Here is a 27956-nt window from a genome sequence, read left to right on the forward strand (position 1 = left end):
GGGCTCAGTTAAAAGGAACATGACAAGTATTTTTTTTAGAGTTTATGTAGCAATACACTGTGTGCCTTTTTTGTGCCGAGCAGTTATTCCTGTAAAGAATGAAAGTGTAACCGAATTGACCCATGACCCATATAGGCCTACACATAAAAGTAAACCCCAATCAGTCATTTTCATCAATTGATAAGTTGTTGTTTTTTGTCGAAAACACTCAGGAAAAGACCAACAAATCATGATTGTCTCTTATTAAATGTATAAGGTAAACAATCACTTCATCACTACAGTATAATTCGAGGCCCTGTTTCACATTTGAGGACATTTTAACAGACCATTCTCAACTTCCCTTTAGTGTGCGACTTAATATGGATTCTAAAGTAATAGATATAAATACTGCAAACTGCCTACAGGACAACCAGTAGGACAATGTTATCATATAATCTGTTTTTTTGCTCTTGTATGCATGTTCAGATAATAAAAGTCACATCAATCTTACAAAGCATGTAAGCAGTTCTGATACATATCCAAACAGGGTATTTAGAAATTAATTCATATTTTGTGTTGCTCGTCATTGATTCTAATTTCTTATGAGCTTAGTTCTCTACTCAAACATTCATACAGTATATTGGGTTTATTCACAGTCCCATCCACTGTATGGTCACTGCTATTTATGAGGCTGCTTGTTAAAGATCACAATGTCTGTGAAAAACCCTTCCGTAGCCCAAGGTCTTTACGCCGCTGACTTTCAGAACTCTGTAATATTGTTACATAATGAATACATTACGGTGACTTTCCTCATCTCCAAATCTGCCACCATCAGGGATGATTAAAAGTTCCCATGTGGTCTGTGTAAAGTCTTAATTCTCCAGTGGGGGAGTGTAGGACCTTGGCTGGAAGTCCTGAAGAAAGTATATCAGATTTGTGATTTTATTTCAAATTAGTGCTTAAGCCTTGGACTTTCATATTAGTAGTCCCTATTGAGAGAGAAGCCTCAATCTGATCAAGTCTCATTACTTTAGCAATTAAGGTTTCACCCCTGGGGTCCTCCTTTCAGCTCCGGCCCCCCCCCCCCCCCCCGCCTCCTCCCCCCATCTCCTTTCCTTTATTCTCTGCTCCTAGCCATCATATGTTTTTGCCACCAAGGCGGAGGAGAGGAGAACAGGAGACCGGCTTGCGTAAATCCTTGATTGGCCAAAGTCTATCCTCCATCTAGGATTACGAATAGAAATAGAACATTTGAGGACAAAGAAAGGAGGGGTGAGATGGAAAGAGACAGAAAGAAAAAAAGAAAAAAGAGAGAGAGATTGAGTGTGAGAGGGAGAGATGTGAGTTGCAGAGTTATGGGCACAGAAAGGGAGAGGGTGGCTAATATAATTGAATTAAAAAGATGGAGCGGGGCCATTTCTAAGCAGGTGGGAGTGTGGAGTGAGAAAGAGCAGGCGAGATATTAACTTCTAATAAAAGACAGATTAGAGAGTGGCTAGGAGGACTGCTCTGTCTTTACCTGTGGGAGTGACAGCCCCCCACATAACCTTTCACTGCAATATGCACACCGATATTGGCCGCCATATTCTGAGCATACCACACACAGACGGACACACATATGCACAAGCATCCATCCAAGCATCTAAGAATCACACATATAGTATATATACAGACATATATGGAGAAATATATGACATTTAAGGAGACGCACGCACACGCACACACACACACACACACACACACACACACACACACACACACACACACACACACACACACACACACACACACACACACATTCAGTCATGAGCGCAGTGTGACAGCAATGCTTATCAGCTCCCATTCAATGATCCAACAGGCGGCAGCCATCAGATAATGAAGACGCAGCTCTTTGGGAACCGGCTGCTATTCAGACAATTAATTAACTAATTGATCTAACGAGCTCGTTAAAGCCGTGCTTTTTTTGGCAGCCGCTGTGAATATATTAACTCGACTAATTCAATTAAACAGGTGCAGATTTCACAGCTGCCTCTCCCCCGGGCGCACGCACAAATCCTACAGGTGTTGTGTACATGTTCGCTCCATTTGACTCTGACGAGCCTTGAAACCTTGGCATTCGATCAAAGGCATAATGATATGCAGATCAAGTGGTGTGTACTTGTGTGTCTGCGTGTGTATTTCTGTCGGCGCTTGTACCTCAATGGGCCTGGTGTGCCTTTGTACCAAAAGTACAGCTCGATAAGCTCGAGCAGCATTGCTAATCTGTATAATTGAACTATAACAGAGGGGGCTCCAAACAGATTGAAGCACTATGAATGCACTTAAATTAGCTTACAGGATCCTAGGGGTCAACCACTGAGGTTATCCAAAGCTGCACAATGCCACACAATTCTTTATTTGCTCCAAAGCTTTTCAATATTATATATTAACGTGTGTACTTGAGTGTTTGACACTAAATAGGCAGTCTACATTCACGACATATCATTACTGGGTAAGCAATAAAGTTTTTGCCAGTCTGACGATCGGACACATGCATTTAACGATTTGTAACATCTAGCATAAAGTCATGTCTTAAAATTGTACCGAAACACCAAAGCGTGTGTGTTTGTGTACACATGCGATCTTACCTTTTGTCTCACTCCATTCAGCTCTTCAGTTAATTGGTTAATCCTCGCCTCTTTCTCTCCCAGCCGTCTCTCAAACAAGGCACTGAGCTCGCCCCTTAAAGACACCATTTTGGCCTTGGCCTGGAACACAGTCAGGGGTTAACATTCATTCACTGTCATGAGCCCTATAACGAAGCTGTGGCGTGCACATTGGCAGATATTGCCTATACACACATATGGATGCACAGATTATGTATATTACAAACTAAAGCACACACTCGATCAGAGTGGGACTTTTGATGACACAGAGCTTCTCTGAAAGTGTTGGGCTCTTTATGCTCTGGTGTGTGACCTGTGTGTGTGCGTGTGGAAATGTATATGCATGACCATTTGGTGGGTGTGGTTTGTTATGGCAGCAGGAACATCAGAAGCTCCCTCATAGGCCAACTAAAGCGCTGATGTCGGTTGTTAGCAAAACTCCCATGGAGATGATACCACTGATTCATTTCCCTTCGTCTTACTCTCCTCCACACCCTCCCCCATGCATATAGGTCCGCCTTCTTTCCCTTCCCCCAGCCCCCTCACCCACTGCTGAATATTAAATCACACCTTTTTTTTTAAATTTGCAGATAACTACGGTTCATTTTTCTCCAAGTGTCATATAGCCATGACATGGTGCAGGAGCCTATATATTAGGGATGGCTGATGTGAGTTATTGTTGTCTTTTTTTTTCAATTTACTGCATGGTGTGTCCTGTACACTATGTATGGCTAAATCATTACCTGCACATGTGGTAGAAATATTGAATAACACCATTAGTGTGTTGCAGTGAAATGTCCTATCTTGAAGGTAGACGTGCACAAGTTGCAGTCCTAAAGGAGCCAAACAGCACCAAAAGTCTCTGTTTCACCATAACACAGATATTGCTTGGAGTGTTTTGTGTAGTGCTGGTTTCCTGGTAGTTAATAATGAGATCTGTGTTTGAGAATGTTTGTGTGTACAAAGGGAGAAGTCGAAGAGAGGTGGATCTATACTGCTGTAGTGTGTTTTAGAGTGATTTTTGCGAGGGAAGAGGGAACTGAAACACAGAAGAAATATACAATATACAAGCAATCCTGCAGTTTGTCCTATGATACTATATATATATATATATATATATATATATATATTCTATGTGCAAATACAGACTCAGCCATTAATGTGTGCACGCATGTGGACACAAGCAGACGCAGACAGACACACACCAAGGGTGACATCATTCAATGTCCCCGCTGCAGATGAAATCTCATTCTCCACAACAATCTGAGTAGCCCTACCCCCTCCTACTTATTCCGGGTCTTCACTAAATCACACCTTTCTTCTTTACCAATCTGCACACCTGCCCTTACTTCATTCTTATCCATAACACATGCAGACCAGAAACCATCACACACACACACACACACACACACACACACACACACACAACCTGCGTGTGCTCATTTGTGTTTTTGTCAAGTGTGATCAAATATTGATTTACCCCGATATTTGCACACAAGTTAACACTTTGCAATCACCAGGCCTTGTTCTTTACCCGGACAACAACAGCTGCTCGCAGGTTTTAGCTTTTCTCTTGCATTGTTGTGCCTTCCTATCATCATATTACTCCACATCACCTGCTTGCATAGCCTGGAACCTCGCCCAGCAAACTGGGGAAGTGGGAAGTGATTTGGAAAAATGAGGGCAATAAAAAAAAAACACAGGGATGAATGGAGAGATGTGATATAGGGTAATATGCTAACCCAATCATCAGGCTGCTGTTTGCCGACAGTATAATCAACATATCGGCCTAATGTCATTACAGCTATATGAGGAATAATATTGCGTGAAATGATATTGCGTGGCGCGTGCACGCCTGTGTGCTGCACACATGGACGAGCTCACATGTGCAGATGTATGTATCACCTACCACTTCCTTGGCACAGACAGGCCCGCAGACACACACACACACACACACACACACACACACACACACACACATGGTGACAAAAAGATGCAAAAATGATCCATGCATGCACACGCTGCAAAAATGTACGAGACTTATTCCTGTGTAAAGTATTTCAGTTTTGTTCCCTTATAATGTCAAACAAAGAAAGAAAAAAAGAAACTGCAGTTGAGATGAGAAGACTCCACTTTTGATTTATAACAAACATTTTATTGATTACTTTAAGATTGGTATTGATTCAATAAAAGAGTGTCACTATTTTACCCCACTGACAATTAAGATAAAATAAGATTTTAAGAAGTGAATTTTATATTATTTTAAAGGGTCATCAGTTAAAAATCAATATTGTTTCCCTTTACGCGTACGCACACACACGGTCATTTGCATTTTTACACACACACACAGACTGCCCACTGGCTCTGACACAAGAGGATAATAGTTAGTGTGTGGCTTCCATATCCTGGATGCATGAGGCCGCTGATGGCCTCTATTGATGGACACTGGCGTGAAGCCATCACTCAAGTTATGGAGCTTTAATTGGAGACAGCATAAAACGATAAACCAAGAAACATGCATGGCTGAACAGCCCAATGTAAACCATTAATCATAGCGCAGGCAAAGACAAGTGGCCGCCACGTACACACACGCAGACATACTCACGCGCGCAAAAAAGGGTGCACACAGCTGCAGAAGCAAAAACAAGCTGCCCTTGCACCACACGCATTGCATTTGTGTGCATAATTGCGCGCACACACACAGAGAGCGTGGCAGAGACAAGTGTCCCAGTCACATATTCTCATGATAGATGACCCATTTAACTTTGATTTCTGAGAGAAATGAGCTCACCAGCGATACAGGGTTACCACACACGCATACTTACTCATTCATAATACACACAACACACATAGATACTATACATGGGCCGCATACTGTATATGAAGTCACAGTGTACATTTAGCTTGTATGTAAATAAGAGCTTGCATCATTTTGTAGACGCATGTATTCTTGCCCTCGCTCCCGTTCTCTCTCACACACACGGTGCCTATACTTATTTGCATGAGAAGGGTTATAATATGGGGATGATTTGTGATGCAAGCAATCAGAAGTGAAGTAATTCATCAGTGGCGGTGTCTCTAGTGGTCATAAATACAAATCTACACACACGCACGCATACACCTGCTTGTAAAATGTGCACATTCCCACAGAGAGCATAAATCAGCTAAAAGTTGGCATGAAGGCAAGACCGTTAATAGCACGAAACCACACAAATGTGCTCTCACACACATCAGACCCTCCGCAAATACTTGGAATAAAATAATCTGACAGACACAAGATATGTAAAGGGCAGTTGTGTTGTCAATAGGAGTTCGTTCTAAAAATGTTTGTTATGCACTTATAACGTGTCTTTTTTTCTCGCATGTCCTATACATGTTTTTACATTAATAAATCTGGCTTGTCCTCTTTGTTACATTACTTGTCAACTGTACATTATGAATGCTGACTTTCAAATATGAAATTCAACAGAAGTATCTCATCTAGCACTAAAGCAGGGTTGGAAAAAATATGAAATAAGAGATCAAATAAAAGGCTTCCCATATGGCCTGAAAATGATTAAGAGACAAGACCGTATTACCTGTAAATTATGTCTGTGAAGACATGTAAGTAAAGCGCTACCAAAGCGTTCAATGCAAGCAGGGAAATACAGAACTAGGTGAGGATAGAGATCTGGGGCCGTTATTCAACAACATTCTGAGAACACTCAGGCCTACTTGCGCAGTAGTCTCTTCACATACTGATATATATATATATATATATCTTTTCTTTAGCTGGTAATTTTAGTACTTAATCTATTTGATATTGATAGAGGGAAAATGGCTCAACTTTCTGGATCAGTTTCGGTGATTTTTTTTCACCTTAGGACTTCTCTCAAGGGCCACGATGCTTTGTGAATAACTTTAATCATTACCAGGATATTTTCTGATCTGTAAGGGTGAATACTTCTGAGAAATGTCTTAGAATTAGTCACTAGTAGAAAGTCTTTAAACTAGGAAGCCTTACGAATATGGCTCCTGTTTATTAGCAATTGGAGTAGATAGAAATCTACTTGATTTAGAGAAGAGAGGCTGACAGGAGGAATTTCTTGAAAAGATGAAATATCACATGAAAAGAAAAGTGACTGCTGCTTTGACTGGAGAAGGTTATTCGTCCATTGGGAAGCAAGGAGATGAGCAGAGAAAACTCAAGGTCTCAGCGTCAAGGGGTTAAACAACTCAGTGGGCTGACACGGAACTAGAGCCAGAGAAAAAAAGAAATTACAAGCAGTTATACGGTGGCCCTGAGAGTCAAAGCACAAGATTTCGGAAAGCACAACGACATTTCAGATGACGATGTCCGACAAACTGGATGCCTTGCAGCACATTGCTGCCTCTCAAAGGTTGGGATGATAAGATACAATAAAAGAGGGAAACTGCTGTGCAGCAAAACAAAGTGGGCAGAATGCAAAAACATAGAGTGCAAATATAAATGTATCATATCGCAGTTCAGAGTGTACAACAGACGTAAGTTCTTGCTTTCGCAGTGTTTTCACCGTTTTATTTTGGTTTTCCCCCACAGGTTTTGAGGCAAGTGTCTTACTGTGCAGTGAGTGTGAGTGTAGATATTGCCAATAGTATAGCATTTTATTTATTTAAAAGCTTATATATGCTACTACTATTTTACACCGAGCAGCCCATAGGCCGACTGCTCTCCGGTCAACCCCTCATACATGTTGGAAGATGATGAGCTTGAGGTGCTGCCACCGAATATGCAAATAATGTTACCTCCCATTTTTCAACAACCATTTTTGCCGTTAACGACTTTCATTTGTTGTGCACTTTGAACTGCAATACAATGCGTCCTGATAAAGATTATCGTATCTTATCGTCCCAACCTGGAAGAGGCCGCAATGTGCCGCAATGCATCCAGTCTGCCGGAAATCGAAAAGAAGTAGAAGTACTTCTGTTTGTTGTAGACTGAAAGACAGTTCACCCAATCAGGGTCAGGGAATAATTGTACAACATATACAGTACACCTACCTTTTCCAATTTGAGTCTCACTTTAATGTTGTGTTGTTGTTTTTTTGCTGTTATGTTTTCTGAAATGTTGTGTTTGATCCTCAGGGCCACCGTACATTTCTGTTCTTTTCTGTCTGTATTGTTTCCTTATGTTTTTTTGTACATAAGTGTCGCTGCTGCCAAACACAAAAGCATTTCTGTTCCAGCTTTAGTCCCAGGAGCAATTCATTTTTGCAAACTGATAATGTTGTAACCCAGTGTTTTTCTCATTTGGTCCTTGTTGCCAGATGCTAACACCCCAAATCCAACTGCACCCCACCAAAGCCACTGTCCGGTGACATATGAGACAGTGTTGATATTTAGACAGATGGGTGGTGCATTAGAAGGATAAAAACCTTCAAAATACACACAAACATGTACAACACACGCGCATACAGCGGCTGCCGCCCCTCAGCGCTCCTCTGTCCTCACATGCTTGGTTTCCCCATCTAATTGCTGCCATTCGTCAGTGTGTGTGTGTGTGTGTGTGTGTGTGTGTGTGTGTGTGTGTGTGTGGGATGCCAAGTGCTCCTGTACTTTGTGTTTTTGTGCTTCTTTGGTGATTCTGTCACTGTGCATTTACAAACAACTGTGGTAAAATGAGAGAAAGTAAAAGATAATCAGACAGACAGGTAAGACTGGGAAGGAAGGCAGAAACACGCAGAAACACACACACACACACACACACACACAGTGCCATAGGGCATACTAAACCTGTCAGCATTTAAACCTGCTGGCTTGTACTCTGGCTTGCCACGTAGAATTAGTCTCACATAGTATACCAGCATCTTTATCAAATACAACAAACACCCACTTTCGATAAATAAAATATTTTAAACACAATCAGAATTTTTGCCCAGTGAAAGTATGTGTATTTGTTATTGTTATTTAGCAGCTCTTCCTACAGTGTAGATTCTAGGAATGCGCAGAAAAGCAGTTTAATGTCAAGTAAAGTAAGCAGCGAGGAGCGCTTGTCAAAAAAACAAAAGAAGAACATCCACATCCTTAATCATTGGTACAAAATCTTCCAAATATTTCTTCAGCATGGAGCAAATCAAAACTCTAAGTTTATAAAACAAGTTAATTGCAACTTGACTTCTATACATCTCACACTGACATGTAAACAAATGAGACTGATTGCACTCTTTTGGGCAATCATAAAAGTATGACTGTGCTGATGAACAAACCTGTTTATGTTCTGTGTGTGTGTGTGTGTGTGTGTGTGTGTGTGTGTGTGTGTGTTATGACAGTATGTTTGTGTGTGTTTAATAAGAAGGTCTGCGTTATTACATTTTTTTTTCTTTCACATGTGCGTGCGTGTGTCTAGGTGTGTGTGTGTGTGTGTGTGAGAGTGTGTGTGTGTGTGTGTGTGTTCAACATGATAATTTGTCAGTTTATGTTGTGAGGGAGCTAAACAGATAAGCAATCCACAGCTCAATCCTTCATCCTGCTCTGATTATAAATCAGCTGGAGCTCTCAGAAGCAATCAGCAAGAGCAATCTGCAGCCGGCACAGACACCTTATCAATCAGAGGGGACCATCACACTGTCACACTCACAGACATAAACTAAAGAAATACACACTCCCCTATTCCTACCGTCCCACATGCACACCATCGTAGACACAAAGACAGGTATGCCGCAATTGTAATTCTACATCCCGCGCCCTGCAGCCTCTTACCACCTTTTAAAACTTCCTTCTCCTTGCTCTTTTTTTTTTTTTTTGTCACAGATCACAGAGTCGCAACAAGAGTTTCATCCAGCTAGCTGCCTGGCGGCCACGGAACTGTGCTTGGCGAGACACATCACTCCTAATTACAGTCTGATATTAATAACAGAGAAAAATATTAATCTTGGAGGTAAACACTAAGCCGCTTAAAGGAAAATTGCAAATAAATCAGATTATCTTATAGGAATATCCTCCGAATGGGCCGAGGGGGTAATGAGAAACCTGGGCCCAGCCCCTCTCCCTCTCTTCATCTCTTTCTCTCTGTCATTTCCCACTCCCCATTCTCCTGCAGGATTGAAAAAGGTGTGACTGTGTGTACGTGTCTGGTTGTGTGTTTGTGAGCACATCTGTATATTTATAAAACTGCGGTGCGACCCCCCCCCTCCCCCCTCCTCCCTCCTCCTCCACCAGCATCACCTCCCTCCTTCTCTCTCTCTCTCTCTCTCTCTCCCTGCTGCTGTATTCATTTTTCACCTCCAATTTTATTTTTTCATCAGTCGGGGGGGGCGCCGCCGAGCAGATTCAATTAGGTTCTGTGATTGGGCCGCTGGCATTCAGCGGGGTCACGGAAAGGTTAAAGAATTCAGTGGCACAAACATGATTATGGTTCTGTAGCATTTGATCAAAAGTAAGGTTTGTCACGGCAAAGTGGAGCCCCGATGTTTTCCTTGAAATGGGACCACCGGTTTGGCCAGAGTGTGATGTGAGAGCTGTTCCACGTGTTGGTTCGCTTGATTCTTCCCTTGAATGGTAATTACGTGCTGAAGATGTTTGATACATACAGCAGGCTTGGAGATATATACAGAGATATGCACACGTGCATGAGTGTGCACAGGTGTGTCATGCTGCTACACAGATATATATTCACAGAAACATTCACTCTCTCTTGCTCCTTCTCTCGCTCTCTCTCACACACACACACACACACACACTCAGAGAATAGCAGAGTAATAAAGCCCACCCTTGCAGTGAAATTAAAGCTAGTCAATGACACTGCGTGCTGAGTACACACTAAATCATTTTTATACCCAGATGAAACAGCCAACATAATACTAGCTGTGCACATGTATCCAATATCACCTGGAGACTATGAAAAAACAACAACAAAAACCAAAACAACTAATCAAATATCATATTGGATGTGTCAGATTCACGTCAGAACAAGAGATTGATACTAAATATAGGAAATATGGTACAATAACAGTGTGAGATCTTTTTATATTCAAAATGGCCAAGCAGAGAGCACATTATGAGATATTGGATTGATAAACAGGCTGGGATACTGTTGTTGGGTGAGTATAATAGAACAATAACGTTGCTCCTGGGTTAGCAAAGATTGCATTATGATTTTAATGTGTTTTACAGACACAAGCCCTTCACTGAGAGGAAATTATGTCAATAAATAAGCAGCCTCACATTTTAAAACAAAGAGAACTATAGTCAATGAAAAGAATCGTGCAAATATAGAATGGTGTTTGGTTACTATCAAATATCTTACACAACACGGCAACGCATGCACACACATACATGCGCATCATTGTGGCATATCATGAGCTCGGAAATATAAGATCCTGTCTGACTTCTTTGTAAACAAAACTTTATGGGCATATTATTATGGCTCTACGCTTGTTTTTTTATAGGTTAAAGCTCGAGGGGTAATGTATATTAGAAACCTTTTTTGTTATATTTTGTTGAAATTCTCTTTACATCCTTGCATGAATCAATAAATCTAATGTCCAATAGTTGCGCTATATTAATTTACTAACAAGTTGTTCATTGTTACTGTTCATAGTGATCATTTTGGGGAGTGGCGTTGGAGATGCGACGAAAAGGAAGAGCTGTCAGTGTTGCCGACTTTCTCGCTAGATTTAGTGACTTTTGGAGCTAATGCTGCCGGCTACTTCCTTTGAAAAGCAGTTGGCAACACTGGATTGGTTGTTTTTGAAATCTAGCTTACACTTACCGGTTTCTCCAACAATACCAAACCAAGCTTTAATCTTTGAAAGTTAAATACTAAAAAGTGAATTGACCAATAATACAAAATTTCAACACTTTAGGCAGTTGATATGTCAAATCTTTGATGGCCAATTTCTCTGAGCTACATCGCGCTACATACATGGATATGTACCCATATCCATGCGTGTTTGCACACACATTTCTTTCCACTCACACCTGAATTAGCCCACGAGTAGATTCATTGTGACAGTGCACGTCAATCATTTCATTTTGGGAGCGCCTGTCAATCATCTCCTTCACTCATTTACTCATATCACCAGGAGCCACAGGGAGCTTTCCCATCTGCCACTTCAGGTGTGGAACACCAGCCAGACGCAACCAGTCAATAGAGCTGTTTGGTACTCCTGTCCCTTGCTGTGGCCTAATTGCCGGTGCAACACTCAAATATGTCCTACACTTCCCAATTCTTGTGAACCCCCATCCCCCCACTCAGCAATCCCCATTCCATACTCAAGATGGGTATTTACATGCCCCACACCGCGGAGAGCAAACAAGCTCATTTAAAAGTTCACATGCTAATGTGTGACATTTAATCCAAACTTTACACGGGGAAAAGGACACGCAACAATAGATTTTGATTCCTTTCTTGTCCGTGAATCTCATCATTTTTCGCCTTCCATATTTATGAGTCGAAAAGGCGGGACACCTTAGAGGGGAGTGAGGGGAAGGGACAGGGAGTTTACTATTTGAAAATTGGACTGGTTAGTGATATTTGCACTCCAGAGTGTCCTACTTTGTTGATATGCACAAATTACTAATTTTTCGTCTTTTTTGAAGCTACTAAAAAGTCGCCCACATATTTAATTGATATGATATTATCAATTTATTATGAACTTTAAATGTCTGCAGGCTCATTTTCAGGTGGCGAGTGTCGATTTCACCATCTGGAATGACAATTGTTTGCAACATCAGCTGTAGCTAACTAATCTAGTTAGTTGGGCTAATCACAAAGTGAAACTCTTAGCAGTTGTCCGGTCAATGTACTGTGAGAGACGGTGTCTGCACGCTCAGCCAAAGACAGTTTCCCAGAGACACACCACTCTGTACCGTTTGGATGTTTCAGACGAGTGGAAAGAATGGAAAGTGGAAAAAAACAAAACAAAAGTCAGCCAAAGTCGTCTTTCCGGCTGAATTTTTGGTTTCACTGGCTGATGCTGACACGGACACACAGCATATTATATTCCCATGCAGATTTATGTTTAATCTAGATTAGATTTAAAGGAGTTCAGTATTGGGTCTTATTTTGTATATTTTCACTCCCGGGTCTCTCCCATGATCAGGTATTACTGTTGTATATGTTTTATTTTGTAAGTTATTTCCCCCTTAAATGTGTTCTGAGCAAAAAGACAAGATCAAACCACACTGAGCCCCATGGGGATATTGGGCGGTATGGGGCAAGATGTGGACTATTCATTGCATTTATAATTGTTTTCAAGCTAAGAGTGAGAGGGAAAACCACAGCTAAATGAATCTAAGGACAGTGAGGAGTTTTTTCTTTCTGCTGTTTTCCATACCTCAGAGAGAAGCGTCTCCTCCTTCTGGTGAGACTCTGACAGCTCGCTGCTCTGTAGCTCTACCTGCTTCCTGCTGACCGTCAACTACAGAGAGAGACGGAGAGTGTGTTACTGGAAATAGCTCAATAATAATGATAAGAATAACTATTCCACTGACACTGAATCTGATACACTGTATGTTTCACGTTCTGTATGTCGACAAAAACAAAGGGAAGATAATGAAACAGGAATGGTCAAATGAACAGAGAGAAGTAAAGACACAGATGGACCTACATTGTGGACTTTTGTGAGTGCCAAGGAAAAAAAGGGTTTGTGACGTACAAATAGTCAGGTTCTTTATCTTGCTCTCTTTCAGTCTCTCTCTCTCCCCCCCTCTCACACACACACACACACACACACACACGTACCCACACAGATCGACTAGGACAGGCCAGGGATGAGCACACCCCATCTGATCTGTGGCCCGTTCATTCATTAGACCCATGCTCTCCCCTATTGATTTCAGCTTAAATAATGAGAAAGCTTATCCAAAAATCTTTAGCATTTGGGCTCCAACTTAAGGGAATCGATGGGGCCATTTCCCATTTTGAACAGCACATACGCAGGGGTTTTATGTACGATGAACGGGACAAATCCAGATGCTGATAAATCAATAGGCCTTTTTGTCGATGGACAGGCATGCTTGCACACACACATACATGCATACATGGACACACATGGCTGATAAATGGTATTTTTGAGGCAATTAAAGTAAGCTGTAAACATATGAAGGCCAATCAATTGGCCAGTGAGGTCTATTATCAAGGCTTTAACACTGATTTAGAAGGGGCTTTAAGGAGCCAGCAGCTTTAAGTGTGCCACAGTCACTTATGCAAATCGGCAGCAGCTAGAGACCTGCACAGATCAGTGCTGCACTGTGCTAAGATGCTCACACAACAAGATAGTATACATGTCACCACTACAGAGCCTCAGAACTGCTGCCTACGGGGAAAGGTGTGTGAAATGAAAATGTGCTTCTAAGGGACTTTAAAAGCCCTATTTTGTTTATTGGCTTATATTATGTCTAAAAGTTTTATTATTCAACTCAGTCTGATGTAGGAAAAACAACAACACCTTTAGCCAATACCGTAGCAAAATATTTAGAAATGATATTTTTGCTGCTTATCAAATCTTTCCAAACAAACAATGCGGTCAAACATGGCGCCAATATCAACTCCCTGTTCGCCATAGACATTGTTGAAGAATTTGATCATTTATTCTCTCCCTAATTCATTTATTTTTTTGTAAATTGCAGTTTGCATCTAGGTGGAACAATAAGAGGGGAGAGGAGGAGCTGTGTGGTGGACAATTCTATTTTAGGGGGGGTGGACAAGCTTGTTAGGAGGAAAACGAATACATCAGTGCTGTCCAGCCCCCCCCCCCCCCCCCCACTGCTTCCACTTTGCTAAAGGTGAGACACGTGTGTTAGCAAAGCCAACCTACAGACAACATTTCCCTGAGGTAATTGGTTCCGCATTAATATTCATTTGATTCTGTATTCAGCAGCTACGACAAGCCTCTCTGCTTTGATGCTCTGTGTCTCGGCCCCCTCGTCCACCACACACTGTTAACCCTGAAACTAGGAGTTCAGATAAACCGCCACGTTGAGGCCTTTTTTTTTCCCCCTGCTATGTGAAAGACTACAATGATATAAAGCTAAACTAAGACCCTCCTCCCCTCCTAGTGTGATTTAGTTTGACTCTGGTATCTCTCACTTTGACTTGTCTTTGCATACCACTGCTTCAGTCTAGTTGATCCATTGTGTGTGCATGTGGGCTGCTGAGGAATGACATTTAAATTGTGCGTCCAATCAAATTGGCAGAGAGGCAGTAAGGAAGGTTGGGGAGTGATGAGGGGGTGCGGGGGTGTTTCGAAAGGGTTGCAGACCAACCGTTGCCATGGTGAACCACTTCTGTCAAAACCACCAAGGTCACAATTGCTGACCTGCAGTGTTATGGGACTTCTGAATAGCAAACTGTATGGACATGAGGATTTCTCTCTTTCTTTATCTTTGTTCTCGTCATTCTTTCATTTTGTCTCTCTTTCTTTCTTTCTTCCCCCCCCCTGCTTTGCTTTTCTCCCGTCTTCTTTCTTTTCTCTCATCATCTTTGTTTATTTCTCTATACGTTTATTTTATATGCCCTTTCTCTCTTTCTTCCATTTTTAAGACTGACTAATTGTGCCATTATGAGGCCTGTGGTGTTGCTGAATACATTATGTATGGCCTGTGCTGGCAGTGAGTCTGAACACGGCCTGTTTTGAGTCATTATAATTCCGTTTGCTAACACACAGCCATTGTGCTAGTCTGGGGTTAGGGGAGATGGTATGATAAAATATTGAGGGCGAGCGAGGCAGCTGCAGATGCTAGCTGTCATGTGTGAGCGAATGAATGTTATGACAAGCATGTTTAAACATTCATGCGGGGAGGAGAGTTTAGGAGGGCTTTTCATTAACACCAATATGTCTTCGTCTCCCTGGTGCAGACACTGCTGGTGTTAGCATGACAACAACAGGGAGGAGAGGAATTAACATCTTGAGAGGAAACTGTCACAGACGCACACTAACAGAGAGGTAGAAACAAGCCATCTTGTGCATGAGCACACACACAAGCATACGCATTTTTACATTGGCTGACTACTCCGAGTATACCGTACATCTAACAGGAAAATGTACTGAGTGAAATTGACTCTCCACTTTCCAACTCTAACAGACACCAAGACAACGTTCTGTTGTTTACCAGAACAACGATCTGAAAGTGTAACGCCATGTTCTGAGCTGATCAAATAGCTCACAGTAGAACTGAGCAATGCATTCAAATAGGAAGAAAACTGAAGGAGTGCAGTGGGTTCTTACTTCAACCACAACAATGGCATAATAGAAATGATTTTTTCAAAGGGAAGAATAAAGATGTGGGAGGTTTCTAGGCCAAACTTACATCACCCACCACGCTGTTAAGCTGTTAGGAGAGTTGACCTGTTGGCAACAGTGCAATCTCTTGACAGTTTCTGGAGACTAGAAGACAAGCTATTTGTGGCATTTGTTGGGAGCAGAGCAATGGCCAATCTGTTTGTATAACCTTGATGCAGATAAAGAGATACGTTGAACAGGTAATGGGCAGAAATAACAGCTCTGTGGTAAATGGGTGAACACTGTCCATGTTAATAAAAAAAAAATCATATTCTTCTTATCTCTTACCTAATTCCTTTTAACATATCTGAGGTGTATGTTGCCTGTGATGAAAAGCAGATGACGTGCATATTACAGTGGTGTAGTAACAAAGCTCAACATCGTTACTCCGCTACTGTGGCATGTTATTATGGAGGAGGTATATACACATTTTAGCTCACTAGAACTCCATCAAAATGGACTGCAACATCAATACCTATGCTGATGATCTCATGAAGTCAAATCCAGGCAAAAGAGAAAAAAAGGAGCATGACGTACTCTTAACATAAGTGGCTTTGACTTTCAAAATGTGTTTGCATAACATGAGCTTGAGATAATGTCATGAATGGCTTTAAATGCTGCAAGGTGCATTAACAATATGCACAGTCATCGGTTTTACCCGCACTTTGACGCAAACATTTTTGAATTAATCTCGTTTTTACTGGTCAAGCAATTCCATTTCAATATTCAAATTTGGTGTGTATGCTTGCATGCGAGCCAGTGCACACTCGTGCGAGACTGATCTAATCAGTCTTAAATCAGTTAATAAGCCAAGGACACAGAGGAGATGAGTCAGCTGATGTGAGCATGAGCTAATATTAGCATCTCGCCCCCCATTCAAGACCTGTACCGCACAGAGTCGCATCGCGTGTTTGGTCTTCCCATTACAAAAGTGCAGGCTTTGGACGTTAAGCCCCGCAGTTTAGCTAACCACAGTGAATACCATTAGCACATTACCTAAGGTGCCATGACCTAATACTAATGTTGGGTGCAGCCTTCAATACCATATCCTTTTTTCGAAAAAAAAACTTCAGTCAATTTTGAGAGTAGCCCTTAAACTGTTCTAAAAGAGAAACCAAGTGTTATCAAAATATATATTTTTTTAAATAGATAGACTTATAGCATACAGGACTCTGAGCTTTAACATCATGCCACACAGACCATACCAGAGGTACAGGTCTTAAATGAATTCTCATCAACTTGCTCCACAACAAACTACATGCATAAATGTTGCAAACACAGGTGCACAAGCACATAACACAGAGACAAACAGATAGACACGCATACATAAAGATGCAATTCATGTGCACACAGGAACTTAAACTGACTAGTAATTAAAAGCCAGAGCATGGAGTTGATTCGGGGTAGGCGGTTCATGACACCACAAATCTGGGAGACTTCCTGTAAGACATAAATCTGTTGCTCTCCCGCTCTCCCCCTCTCCCCTTCTCCCCCTCTCTCTACACAGAGACAGTCTTGTCTGGGTGTCTCCCTCCCTTCGCTCTCCTCACTGTTCATTTGAAGCTCAAGAAGCTTTGGTGAGGTTCAAAGAAAATCTACATTCTCTCTTCAGTCACTCATTCATTCCCTCTATCTTCTTCGTTCTGGTTTGCTCTTGCTTGTACTCATTCTCTCCCCCTTTCTCTCTCTCTGTCCCTCTGCAAGTGTCTCTCCCTCTCCTCTCTAAACAGTCTCTTCCACATGGCCCGGATAATGAGTGGCGAAGCTAAATGAGAGGAAATTCACTATTAGGATGGGAACGCTGACTGAAGGTTTTAAATAAACGGAGAGAACTTCAGGCCAAATTGTATTTCCAAGGACATAAACTAATGGAACAGGCAGACATCCTCTGAACAAATACACACTCAGTTTAAACTACTATAAGAGTTGTAGAAATATACAATGTCCATGTGGATATAACTGAAACACAGACTGGCAGAAGGCAGACAGAAACACATATAAATGCATTCATCCCACCATATGCATGAAGAAAACCACAAACACTGTTTACATGAATTCAATACCGCTTATTTCCTTGGTGTGGAAAGCCTATTACTCCGCATTCAGAAGAAAAACAATAAGGACATGAAAGAAAAAACATAAATGCTTGTCTATGTCATTGAAAACTAATTAAGCAAATGTGTTTTCTTAAGTGTCTCCGATATCCTCTCAGGCATAGAAATGCACACCCACATATAAACACACAGAGGAGCCTCACTCTATGGGGTTAATTGGGTTATCTAGGCTGATTAGCATAACTAATAAGGATGCTTGTTAACGGATAATAATTATTTATTCAATTAGCACTCTGAGTGTATGTATGAAGCTGTGCATGGGTATAGATCCCCCGTTCATCACTGGCACGAGTTCAAATGAAAATGAAGCAGAGCTAAGTAGGCATGAAGTGAGACCCGTGTGTGTGTGTGTGTGTGTGTGTGTGTGTTCACTCCATTTATCTATTCTACACACAGATGCTCACCATCAGTCATCAGACCCCACCCGTTCACCCCTACCAACACCCCTACCCACACACACACACACACACTCACACCATGCCCGCTATGCTGTAGCTCTTAAATCCCTAATCATCATCATCATTAGTCTTCTGTTTAGCATAATTAGTATTGTTAACCAGATGAGCTGAGTCGAGTCAGGCTGTGCCAGTCACACAGCAAATGACATATGTCACCCTCCTGGCACCTTTCCAGGCAGCTGAAGAGGCTACTTGTCCCCATCAGGTGGGTTTGTGGCACATTTGCATGCTTTCACTGACTGCTGATGGGTAATGTAGCAGCTGATGTTCACAGCGTGTTCTGATGCATTGTGTGCAAAAATGTCCAAAGAGAAGATTTTTTTCTTTATTTTTTATAATATTTTTTAGGGCAAACAGCTTGTAAAGTGACACAACTCTTGCAGTTATATCAGTTAATGGAACAATACCGAGAGCTCATTTCACCAATTTATTCATTCGTGTTTGCAAATGTAGATGCTGCCTTTTGTTTGTGATGCTTAACATGCGCTTCTAGCCGACAGTAAACACGGAAAAAGCAAATCAACAACACTTCTCTAGTCTTCAGCTCACAAGTGAAAACTCACAAACACACTCCAACACTCACAAATAACCAGAGAGGGGAAAATGAGAGAGAAAGAGAGAGGCAGAGCGCTACATTTACTGAAATTAAACATTTTCTCATCAGCCTGAGGGTGCAGCAGGCCCACTAATGTATTATTCATCCCCACTTCACAAAGGAACATTAATCAATTATGAAGATATGAGGATCTTAAAGTATAGAGGAGAGACGAAGAGCGGCCCGTTTGTATTAATATGCGGCCGCAATCCTGCGCCCCCACCCCCCCTGCTCCTCAAATCAATATTTTGCAGATTAATTTGGAGCGGTTGTGGCGAGATGGCAGGATGGAAAGAAGGAGGGGATGTGGGGGTGGAGGAGAGGAGAGAATGTCTGAGGTCTGAATTAAGGTGAAGTGTTTTGTCGTAATTTTTTTTACAAGTCCGTGTAAGTGCGTGTACATGCGTGCGTGTAAATATGCTGTCTTCTGTAGTGCTGTAAGTAAACATACTAGAACCGCTCAATTGAGAAAACTACATGGTAAAACATATGACTGAAATATTCAAAGTTCCAAAGAGGAGAGACTATTTTAAACATGTAAATTCATCTTTAATTGAACCTGGCCATCTTTTAATTGTGGATGAAGGTGTGTAATTGTGTGATGAGCTCGTGATGAGGAAAAAGCATACATGAGAATTCAAATGAGGGAACACAATGAAGAGAATCAATGTTCTTACTTGCAGCCAAGTTTACACATTACCACCCATTGTTGAGTAGTCTGGTTAGATACAATAGATCTACTAAGTACATCTGTAAACTCACCTCACAATTCAACATAGCTTCCTTCTCAGTCCACTCTTTATAGACTCGAGTATGGGCCTCTCTCTCCTCCTCAATCCCCCTCCTCCACTGTTCCTCCCTCTTCTCCTCCTCCTCCTCCTCCTCCTCCTCTCTCTTTTGTTGCTCCTGCCTTCTCCTCTCCTCTGCTTTGTGATGCTCCTTTTCATATTTCAGTCTCCGTTCGTCTTCTCTTTGCCTCCATTCCTCCTCTTTTCTCTTCAGCTCCTGCTGAAGCTCGCTTGCTCTCACATTCAGCCTGGAGAGCTAAAGTCGGACAGAAAAAAAAAAGAAACAGAAATGGGCAGGCAGTCACATCTGAACCAGTCACTTAATCTCAAAACTAATCTGAAACACCAAGAGGGTCGTTGCAGGGCAGCATCATGTCAGACAGTTATGTGCTGTGTTCAGTTCCTTTACATACCAGCTGTTTTTCATATACCAAAAATAGCTCGTGCTGTGCAAAGAGGAATCCCAACTCATAAATTGTGGAAAGTAACTAAGTACATTTCCTCAAGTAGATACTAAAGTACAATTTTGAGGTACTTGTACTTAAATGAGTAATTCCATGTAATGTTGCCTAAAACTTCTACTCCAATTGGTGACCTTACTAGTTATTTTTCAGGTCTAGATCTTACATGAAAACAGACATCTATAATAACTAAAATAAAATATCAGTCATCGGGGAAATGTGACTGCAGAATAAGTACTTTAAGCTCGTCAGTGGGGCACCCTCACATGCACTAACATGCTCGCTGCTGGCCCGGCTACGTCAACAACGTGCAGACAAGCTCTGATAACAACACACTCTGCTCAGGTAGACATTACTCCACGATATCTTTACATATACTGTGAATATTGTAGAACATCTATAAACATGATTTTAAATGCAGTACTTAAATACAACATTTGCAATCGACTATTTTCATGCTGTTTTATGAATATTTTTATCTGCGTAAAAGTATCTCAATACTCCTTCCACCATTGCAACTCATTCATAATCTGCCAGTACCCACCTGAGCGTGTGCGTCGGCCCCTTCCTGTTGCAGCAGCTCAATGTTAGCTTGCAGTTTGCTGATGCGGACGTCTTTCTCAGCGATCTCCCTCATGTTGTCTTTCTGGATCCGCTGCAGACATGAGAGCTCGCTCTGCAGGTGCACCAGCCTCTCACTAATTTCCAGCACCTGTGTTGCAGTCTGGACCATGAAAATATATATTTTTTAAAACAAACATTAGTAGCTTTTTTAAATATTTTAATATTAATTGTTCATATCTCATTTTAAAAAGGACCTTTTGTAATTATGGAGGATTGTCATATACCATAAGTATAATTTATTAAAATGTATATATTTAGTCCCTCTCAGGTAAAACAGCTGTTTATGTCTTAAACTAGAATATTCTTTTTCCGTCACTTATGCAGTCATATTGTAAAGAGACGGCACAAGGTCAAGCAGCGGATAATGGTTGTGTGAAGGACACACTGCAACCATGTTAATAATTCACATAGCATTGAAAACCCGTCTACACAGCCAGATTCAAAGGAATTACATGTATACCTGCCTTGTTTTCATTAAGGATATAAAGTAGTTTTAATTGGGCGTCTGAAGTGTCAGATTCTGTGAATGTATTCAATTATACAGAAACTGGCTTATTGCTAACAAACAAAGATGCAATTCTGTGGCAATCATCCTTTTAAAAGCTGTGTGTGTGCGCGAGTCCGTGCCAACAAATCTACCCGTGCATCTGCATTGCAGACGTACCAGTTAAACAGAAACACAAGCAGAATGAAAACACATATCAACATTTGTTGAAGATATGATTAACAGAACAAGCTCCAGTAACTCTTGCTTGTTTCTCTTAGGCTGTGCAATCACACAAACCACTAATTAGCGGCGGTGCAAATTAATGACTCAACTCACAAGCAGAATGAACAAACATTAACCAGCGAACACACACATAAACAACTAACAAGCCCAGGTTTACCACAAGCATGAATGTATGTGTGTGTGTGTGTCTGCATATCTGCAAGTCTGTGTGTGTTTACGTGCGTCTTAACCGTAAGCCACAGAAGACAGTAAAACAGCAGTGGGTATAATTTAGTGACACCCTATAAGGAGGTGTGGGAAGGCCGTAAAAAACTCTCCCTTTTAATCCCGGTCGGCGACGCCATGTTTGTTACCCAGGGCTCTGAGATATGCCGGTAATTCATCACCCACGCCTCGGCTTCCTGTTAAACCTGGCTGCACATGGAGCGCTTCTAGCAAGCTGCCAAACCAATATCGTAAAAAAAAAAAAAAAAAAGACTTCTACACCTCTCAGACAGGCTTCTAAAGAATAACAAGCACCCTGCAGAGAAATTCACCTTAACAAGTAATGTAATTGTGTAGACAGTCTTATAACTGTGCTAACAAAAATCAGCTGGAAGGATAAGATTTAGTTTTGTTGTTTACATTAGAGGCTTACTTATTTGAGGAACGCCTTTGAAATAAGGGAAGGCAGTCCAAATACAGTGTATGCAATGTACTGTACTCAATTGAATTTTGAGAAACAGAGGAAAGACTTTCAATAAGCTAAATGATCTTAACCAAGAGGCAGAAGTTTGAGGGCTGGACATATATCTTGATGACATTTTGTGGTGTGATCTTGTAGTTCATCCTTTGTATAAACTCAAGGTCCAGCTGGATTACCTTTTGTTTCTGCTGGAAACTCTCTCTGAGCTCCCTCTCCAGATCACAGATGACCATGTCCTCGGTTTGCAACTGGATTTTCCGGTCTTCCAACTCAGATGTGATCTGGACCAGGGAACCAATACTGAAGCAGAAAGGTAAAGCACAGGTAATGTAATACTATACAAGTTGCAGATATATTCACTGGTACAGTTTCCAGTATATGTATTGGATAGGAAAGAAATGTGATCACAATTACAGTAAATTACAATAACATGACAGATCTAAACACAGCATATGATGATGTATATCATTGGATAGCTGTGTTGGATAGCTGTATCAAAAACAACAGAACATGAGATACTAAACTAACACTGAGTGAACCTTGATGGGTAATTAAGATTTTAAATAAATGCATGCAATGCTTTCCAACATAAAATAATAATAAATAGATAAGCAATCTGCTCTGTGAACAGCATGCAGCGCGTATCCAGTGTAATATGTGATTCATGAAAAAAATCTAATTCAAAAGCAGCAAAGAGATGCTGAGCCCGGTGAAATTTGTGCTCGGTGACAGCAACTGGAGCTGATATGCGTCTGTGTGTGTGTGTGTGTGTGTGTGTGTGTGTGTGTGTGTGTCTGTGTGTGTGTTTCCCAGCGGTGAAAATATGTTAACTCTGCCCAGACACCTTCTGAGTCACCAGTGACAGCTGTCACACACCCAAGATGGAAGAAGAGGGAGGGAAAAAAGAAAACACATCACACGGCACTGTGCGGTACTCTTCACAAACACATGCACGTACACGTACACGTACAGACACACACACACACACACACACACACACACACACACACACTATTTCATATTTACCAGCCTCATGAGAGGAGTTATTCTGATGAAACTTTGCGCAGATTAAAAATGGTAAACTCACATTTGATCAAGCGTGTCTACACGTTCGCACCAAGCAGGGACGGGGAAGGCAAGATTTGACAAAAGTGACATGTGAGTGGATCGAGAGCGCTGAGAGTTAAATCTTTCACTTCAGGAAAAAAAACAACTTTTCAGTCAAATGGAGTAAAAGCCACAGAGGAGAGTGAACAAACTGACTTTAGATTATAGTCTGTTTCTGTGTCTAGAAGAGAATGGCAAGGAGTGCGTGCTGCTGTGCTATCAATTCACTTGATAGTTTTATTCCACTCAAACTACACTGTTCCTTTGTTATGAATTATCACTTTGCTGAGCATTTCACTAAGAAAATCTGTTTTAAAAAAAGAATGTACAAAAACTGTGTGTACTCCTAACCACGCACAGACGCTTTTATGGGTGTATAAATGTGGAGACAAAGACAATCTTTCCCTAAATATATGCACAAATATCAATCCTCAACTTTTACAAAGGTTAAAACTGTCTACAGTTGCATTATAACATGATTTCTCTTATTATTTTGGGGCTTGTTAGATGGAGTGAAGAAGCTTGGTCTGTTTATTAACATTTTAAAAACGCATTCACCCGTCAGTTCGGTGGAAAAATACTTAAATCACCCCAAATTTAGGAGATTCTTTCGAGACGAACGGTCTGAAATAGGAACAAGTTGAGAATAGAAAAAGGGTTTTGAATGAACAGTACCTGCAGCCAATTTCATCCCTATACTCAGGATGGGTTTAGAGGTCTGTGCGTATGAGTGTGTACATGCATATGTGTACTCGCTAGCTGAGATAAGGAGTATCATTTTGTTGTGTCTTGTAGTTTTTAACTCATTTTTGGTAAAAATAAATACGAAAACCTGCAACACATTCTGACCTGCAACAAGTCAAAATGCAAATGTATTAATTGACTGCGCGTGCATGTGATGTGTGTATGTGCACATCAGGTCATGATTATGTACGTAACAAATGAGGCTATATGATTTACTATATTGTTATATACAATAAAGCAGTTGTGCTAAACAAATGACACAATGTCAAACCAACAGATGAACAGGGAATTCCTACTTAGAGCCCTAAGTGTTGTTATGATTACTGTGTGGACAAAGAGAGCAGGGCGAGTGAATGTGACTGAAGTGTGTGTGTGTGTGTGTGTATCACCGTTAGTGTATGTAATATTAAAGCAGGCTCTCGATATCTCAAGCTGTCACTCAGGCCTATTAGGCAAGGCTAACAAAATTAGTCATGAATATGCAGTAATAACATGCAAATTGCCACTCCTTCCCCCTGTCTTGTGTGTTTGTGTGTGTGTGTGTGAGAGCCGGTATGCATGTTGCCCCCAGGGCCATAGACATTGGCTCTGTAAACCCAATTCTTTCTACATCATTACAGCAACAAGACATAATTCATAAGAATAATATAAACATGCATGTAGCCTGGCATACATGCACAAGCGCACACACACACACACACACAGACACTTGTCTGCGCACACACCCACACGGGACACTGGTAGGCTACGCTGCCCTCTTCACATGCCAGGGCCACTATACAGCAGCTTGTTGTTAACCACTTTAATGTTGACCAAAGTGTTTTAAGATTTCCAGTGCCATATTTTATGCTTAAACACACGCACACACACACACACACACATTTGTGCATGTGCGTACACAAACATGCTGATCGTAAGTTGCTTCCGTGTCCCCAGGGTGATGTTTGACACAGCCTGGGTGCTGCCACAGCAATTAACCTCCCTGTTAATGAGAAGAGCTCTGTCAAGCAGCCAGATGGCACCGCCTGGCACGTTGCCATGCACACACACACACACACACACACACACACACACACACACACACACGCACACACACAGCAAAGATATACACTCTCACACATAGACATGCACATACAGTATGTGCACATGCACGAGCACACGCACACAATCCTGTCTTCCCCTGCTGTACACCTAACTGTTGCTGGTTGTCAGTGCCCCTCATCCCTCCCTTTGGCACCCCCCCACCCCCCTCTTTACTTCTCTCTTGCATTGTCTTCTATGGCCCTACCTCACCACCCCCCCCCCCCCTCCCTCCATCTCTGGCAGCTGCTTATCCATGCAGCACTGCAGATGTCACAATTCACCAGCTGGGAAAACAGCAGGGGAGGAGAAGAGAGGAGCAGGTTTGAGAGGAGAGGAGGAGTTTGTCACATCTTCGGATTTGACAGAGAAGCAACCAACTCGATGAAGATTTAGAGATTTATACATAACTGATTGATTGATTTAGAAATTTGTTGTGTTCAGATTAGCGATTTTTTTATAACAGATTGTAGGAATGTTAGAATCTACAGTCAGTTGTATCATTATTCATTTTACAAATAATTATATTTATGAACGTGTGCGATTGGGTAGATGTGTGTACTGTACTGCTGTGTGTGTATATGCTTGTGTGTGTGTGTGTATATATGTTTGTGTGTGTGTGTGCGTTAATGAGTGTGGCAATTGGCCTGGGCACGGCCCGCTGTGTATGCCTGTCTGCATGTCCACACAGCAGCCCACCAGGCCTGCGTATTGATCAGTTAGCTTGGCCTAATAGGAGAAGAGGAGCCTGACCTGGGAAAGTCAATATGGAGAAAAAGAGACATATCCTCCTCACGTCCTGAGAGAGAAGTGGGAAAGAGAGAGAGAGAGAGAGACACAGATAGAAAGTGATGTGCATCCACTACTGTAACGGTAAGGAAAGAGTCAGGAGACAAACAGAAAAACAAGCACAGCCATGAGGAAAATAATAATTTAACAATAATGAACCACCAGTCTCCTAAGCCTAAATATCTTATCACTTTTTGGAGTTGAATTAAAGTTTGGAGTTGAATTACAACAGTTACACTGAGGGATACTGCCAGAGTGCGAAATAAGTTAAGTTCCTACCTTTCCCAAATGAGAATCAGGATATTCTGTCAAAGCTTTATTTTTTATTTTTTTTAACCTAACTAACTTTCAGCATTTGACTGCTTTTGGCAAAGGAAAACAGCACTCACGTTAACTCTAGAGGAAAAAACTCTGCAGGAGATTATACGAAGGGAAAATAATTAAAAAATTGGAGGGAGATGGGAAATAAAAAAACTGACACCCACTCACACATCAATACATCGATAGATCAATGTGTGCGTGTGTGTGTGTGTGTGTGTGCGTGTGTGCGGAACACCATTTGAGCAGAAATATATAAATAAAGCTGTAGATAAACAAAAAACCAGAGGAAATGGAAAAGTAGATAAAAGACTTAGGTTCCACCATGTACACGCACACATTTACACACACACACACCTGGCTGAGTGATGCTACCCTGGAGGGTGGCTTCAATCTGATGTGTTTAATGTTGACGCTGGTGGCAAGAAACACACACACACACACACACTCACCCACTGTTTCAACCTGCCTGTCATCTCTTTTCATGAGACCTGATTTACTCATTTCATTTTTTTTTTTTTTCATTATTATTATATGTGCAGCCATTTAAAACACTCAAGGTGTGATGCAAATCCCCGTGTCTCTGACAGCGAGAGCGCTGGCTGAGGATCCATCATGCCCTTCAGTGCCTTTTTGCAGGATTGCCAAAGAAAGCCTGTACAGCCACAAACTCAACTGTGCCACATGGTGCCAGACCACCCTTTCCTGCTCTGCTTGGTGCTTTAATTGGCTGCACTGCAGGCTGTCAAACTACTGTCTGGTTACTTCCGACCATATTTGGATGTGTTCTTAGTTTTCATATGACAGCTTTAGAATATAATATTATGTTTGTTTATGTCATGTAATCACACTAACCATTACAACGTCAACTTGTGTGATATAGCATTTGGCAGAAATACAGTACTTTATATGTTGTCAGTACAGGAGACCAATGGAAAGTTAATGTTAAGAAGTAGTATTACAGTGGGTACGGAAAGTATTCAGACCCCTTTAAATTTTTCACTCTTTGTTTCATTGCAGCCATTTGCTAAAATCAAAAAAGTTCATTTTATTTCTCATTAATGTACACTCAGCGCCCCATCTTGACAGAAAAAAACAGAAATGTAGAAATGTTTGCAAATTTATTAAAAAAGAAAAACTGAAATATCACATGGTCATAAGTATTCAGACCCTTTGCTCGGTATTGAGTAGAAGCACCCTTTTGAGCTAGTACAGACATGAGTCTTCTTGGGAATGATGCAACAAGTTTTTCACACCTGGATTTGGGGATCCTCTGCCATTCTTCCTTGCAGATCCTCTCCAGTTCCGTCAGGTTGGATGGTGAACAGCCATTTTCAGGTCTCTCCAGAGATGCTCAATTGGGTTTAGGTCAGGGCTCTGGCTGGGCCAGTCAAGAATGGTCACAGAGTTGTTCCGAAGCCACTCCTTTGTTATTTTAGCTGTGTGCTTAGGGTCATTGTGTTGTTGGAAGGTGAACCTTCGGCCCAGTCTGAGGTCCAGAGCACTCTGGAAGAGGTTTTCTTCCAGGATATCTCTGTACTTGGCCGCATTCATCTTTCCTTCAATTGCAACCAGACGTCCTGTCCCTGCAGCTGAAA

At 41.5% G+C, this 27956-nt stretch overlaps 1 protein-coding gene across 1 annotated transcript in view; it reads right to left on the reverse strand.

Annotated features, from left to right (window-relative positions):
* The window catches only part of LOC142937701 (uncharacterized), an 89635-nt gene that overhangs the window by 45926 nt on the left and 15753 nt on the right, over positions 1-27956 (reverse strand). The window contains exons 4-8 of the mRNA XM_076080756.1: positions 22497-22620; positions 20826-21005; positions 19795-20076; positions 12920-13003; positions 2607-2726 (exon numbers count right to left, since the gene is read on the reverse strand). Of these exons, the coding sequence (XP_075936871.1) occupies positions 2607-2726; positions 12920-13003; positions 19795-20076; positions 20826-21005; positions 22497-22620 (790 nt within the window). The remainder of the gene's footprint in view (positions 1-2606; positions 2727-12919; positions 13004-19794; positions 20077-20825; positions 21006-22496; positions 22621-27956) is intronic.

The sequence above is a fragment of the Anarhichas minor genome, unplaced genomic scaffold (genome assembly GCF_050575085.1).
Source record: "Anarhichas minor isolate MPS153535 unplaced genomic scaffold, ASM5057508v1 ptg000074l, whole genome shotgun sequence".
In the NCBI taxonomy this organism is placed as follows: domain Eukaryota; kingdom Metazoa; phylum Chordata; class Actinopteri; order Perciformes; family Anarhichadidae; genus Anarhichas; species Anarhichas minor.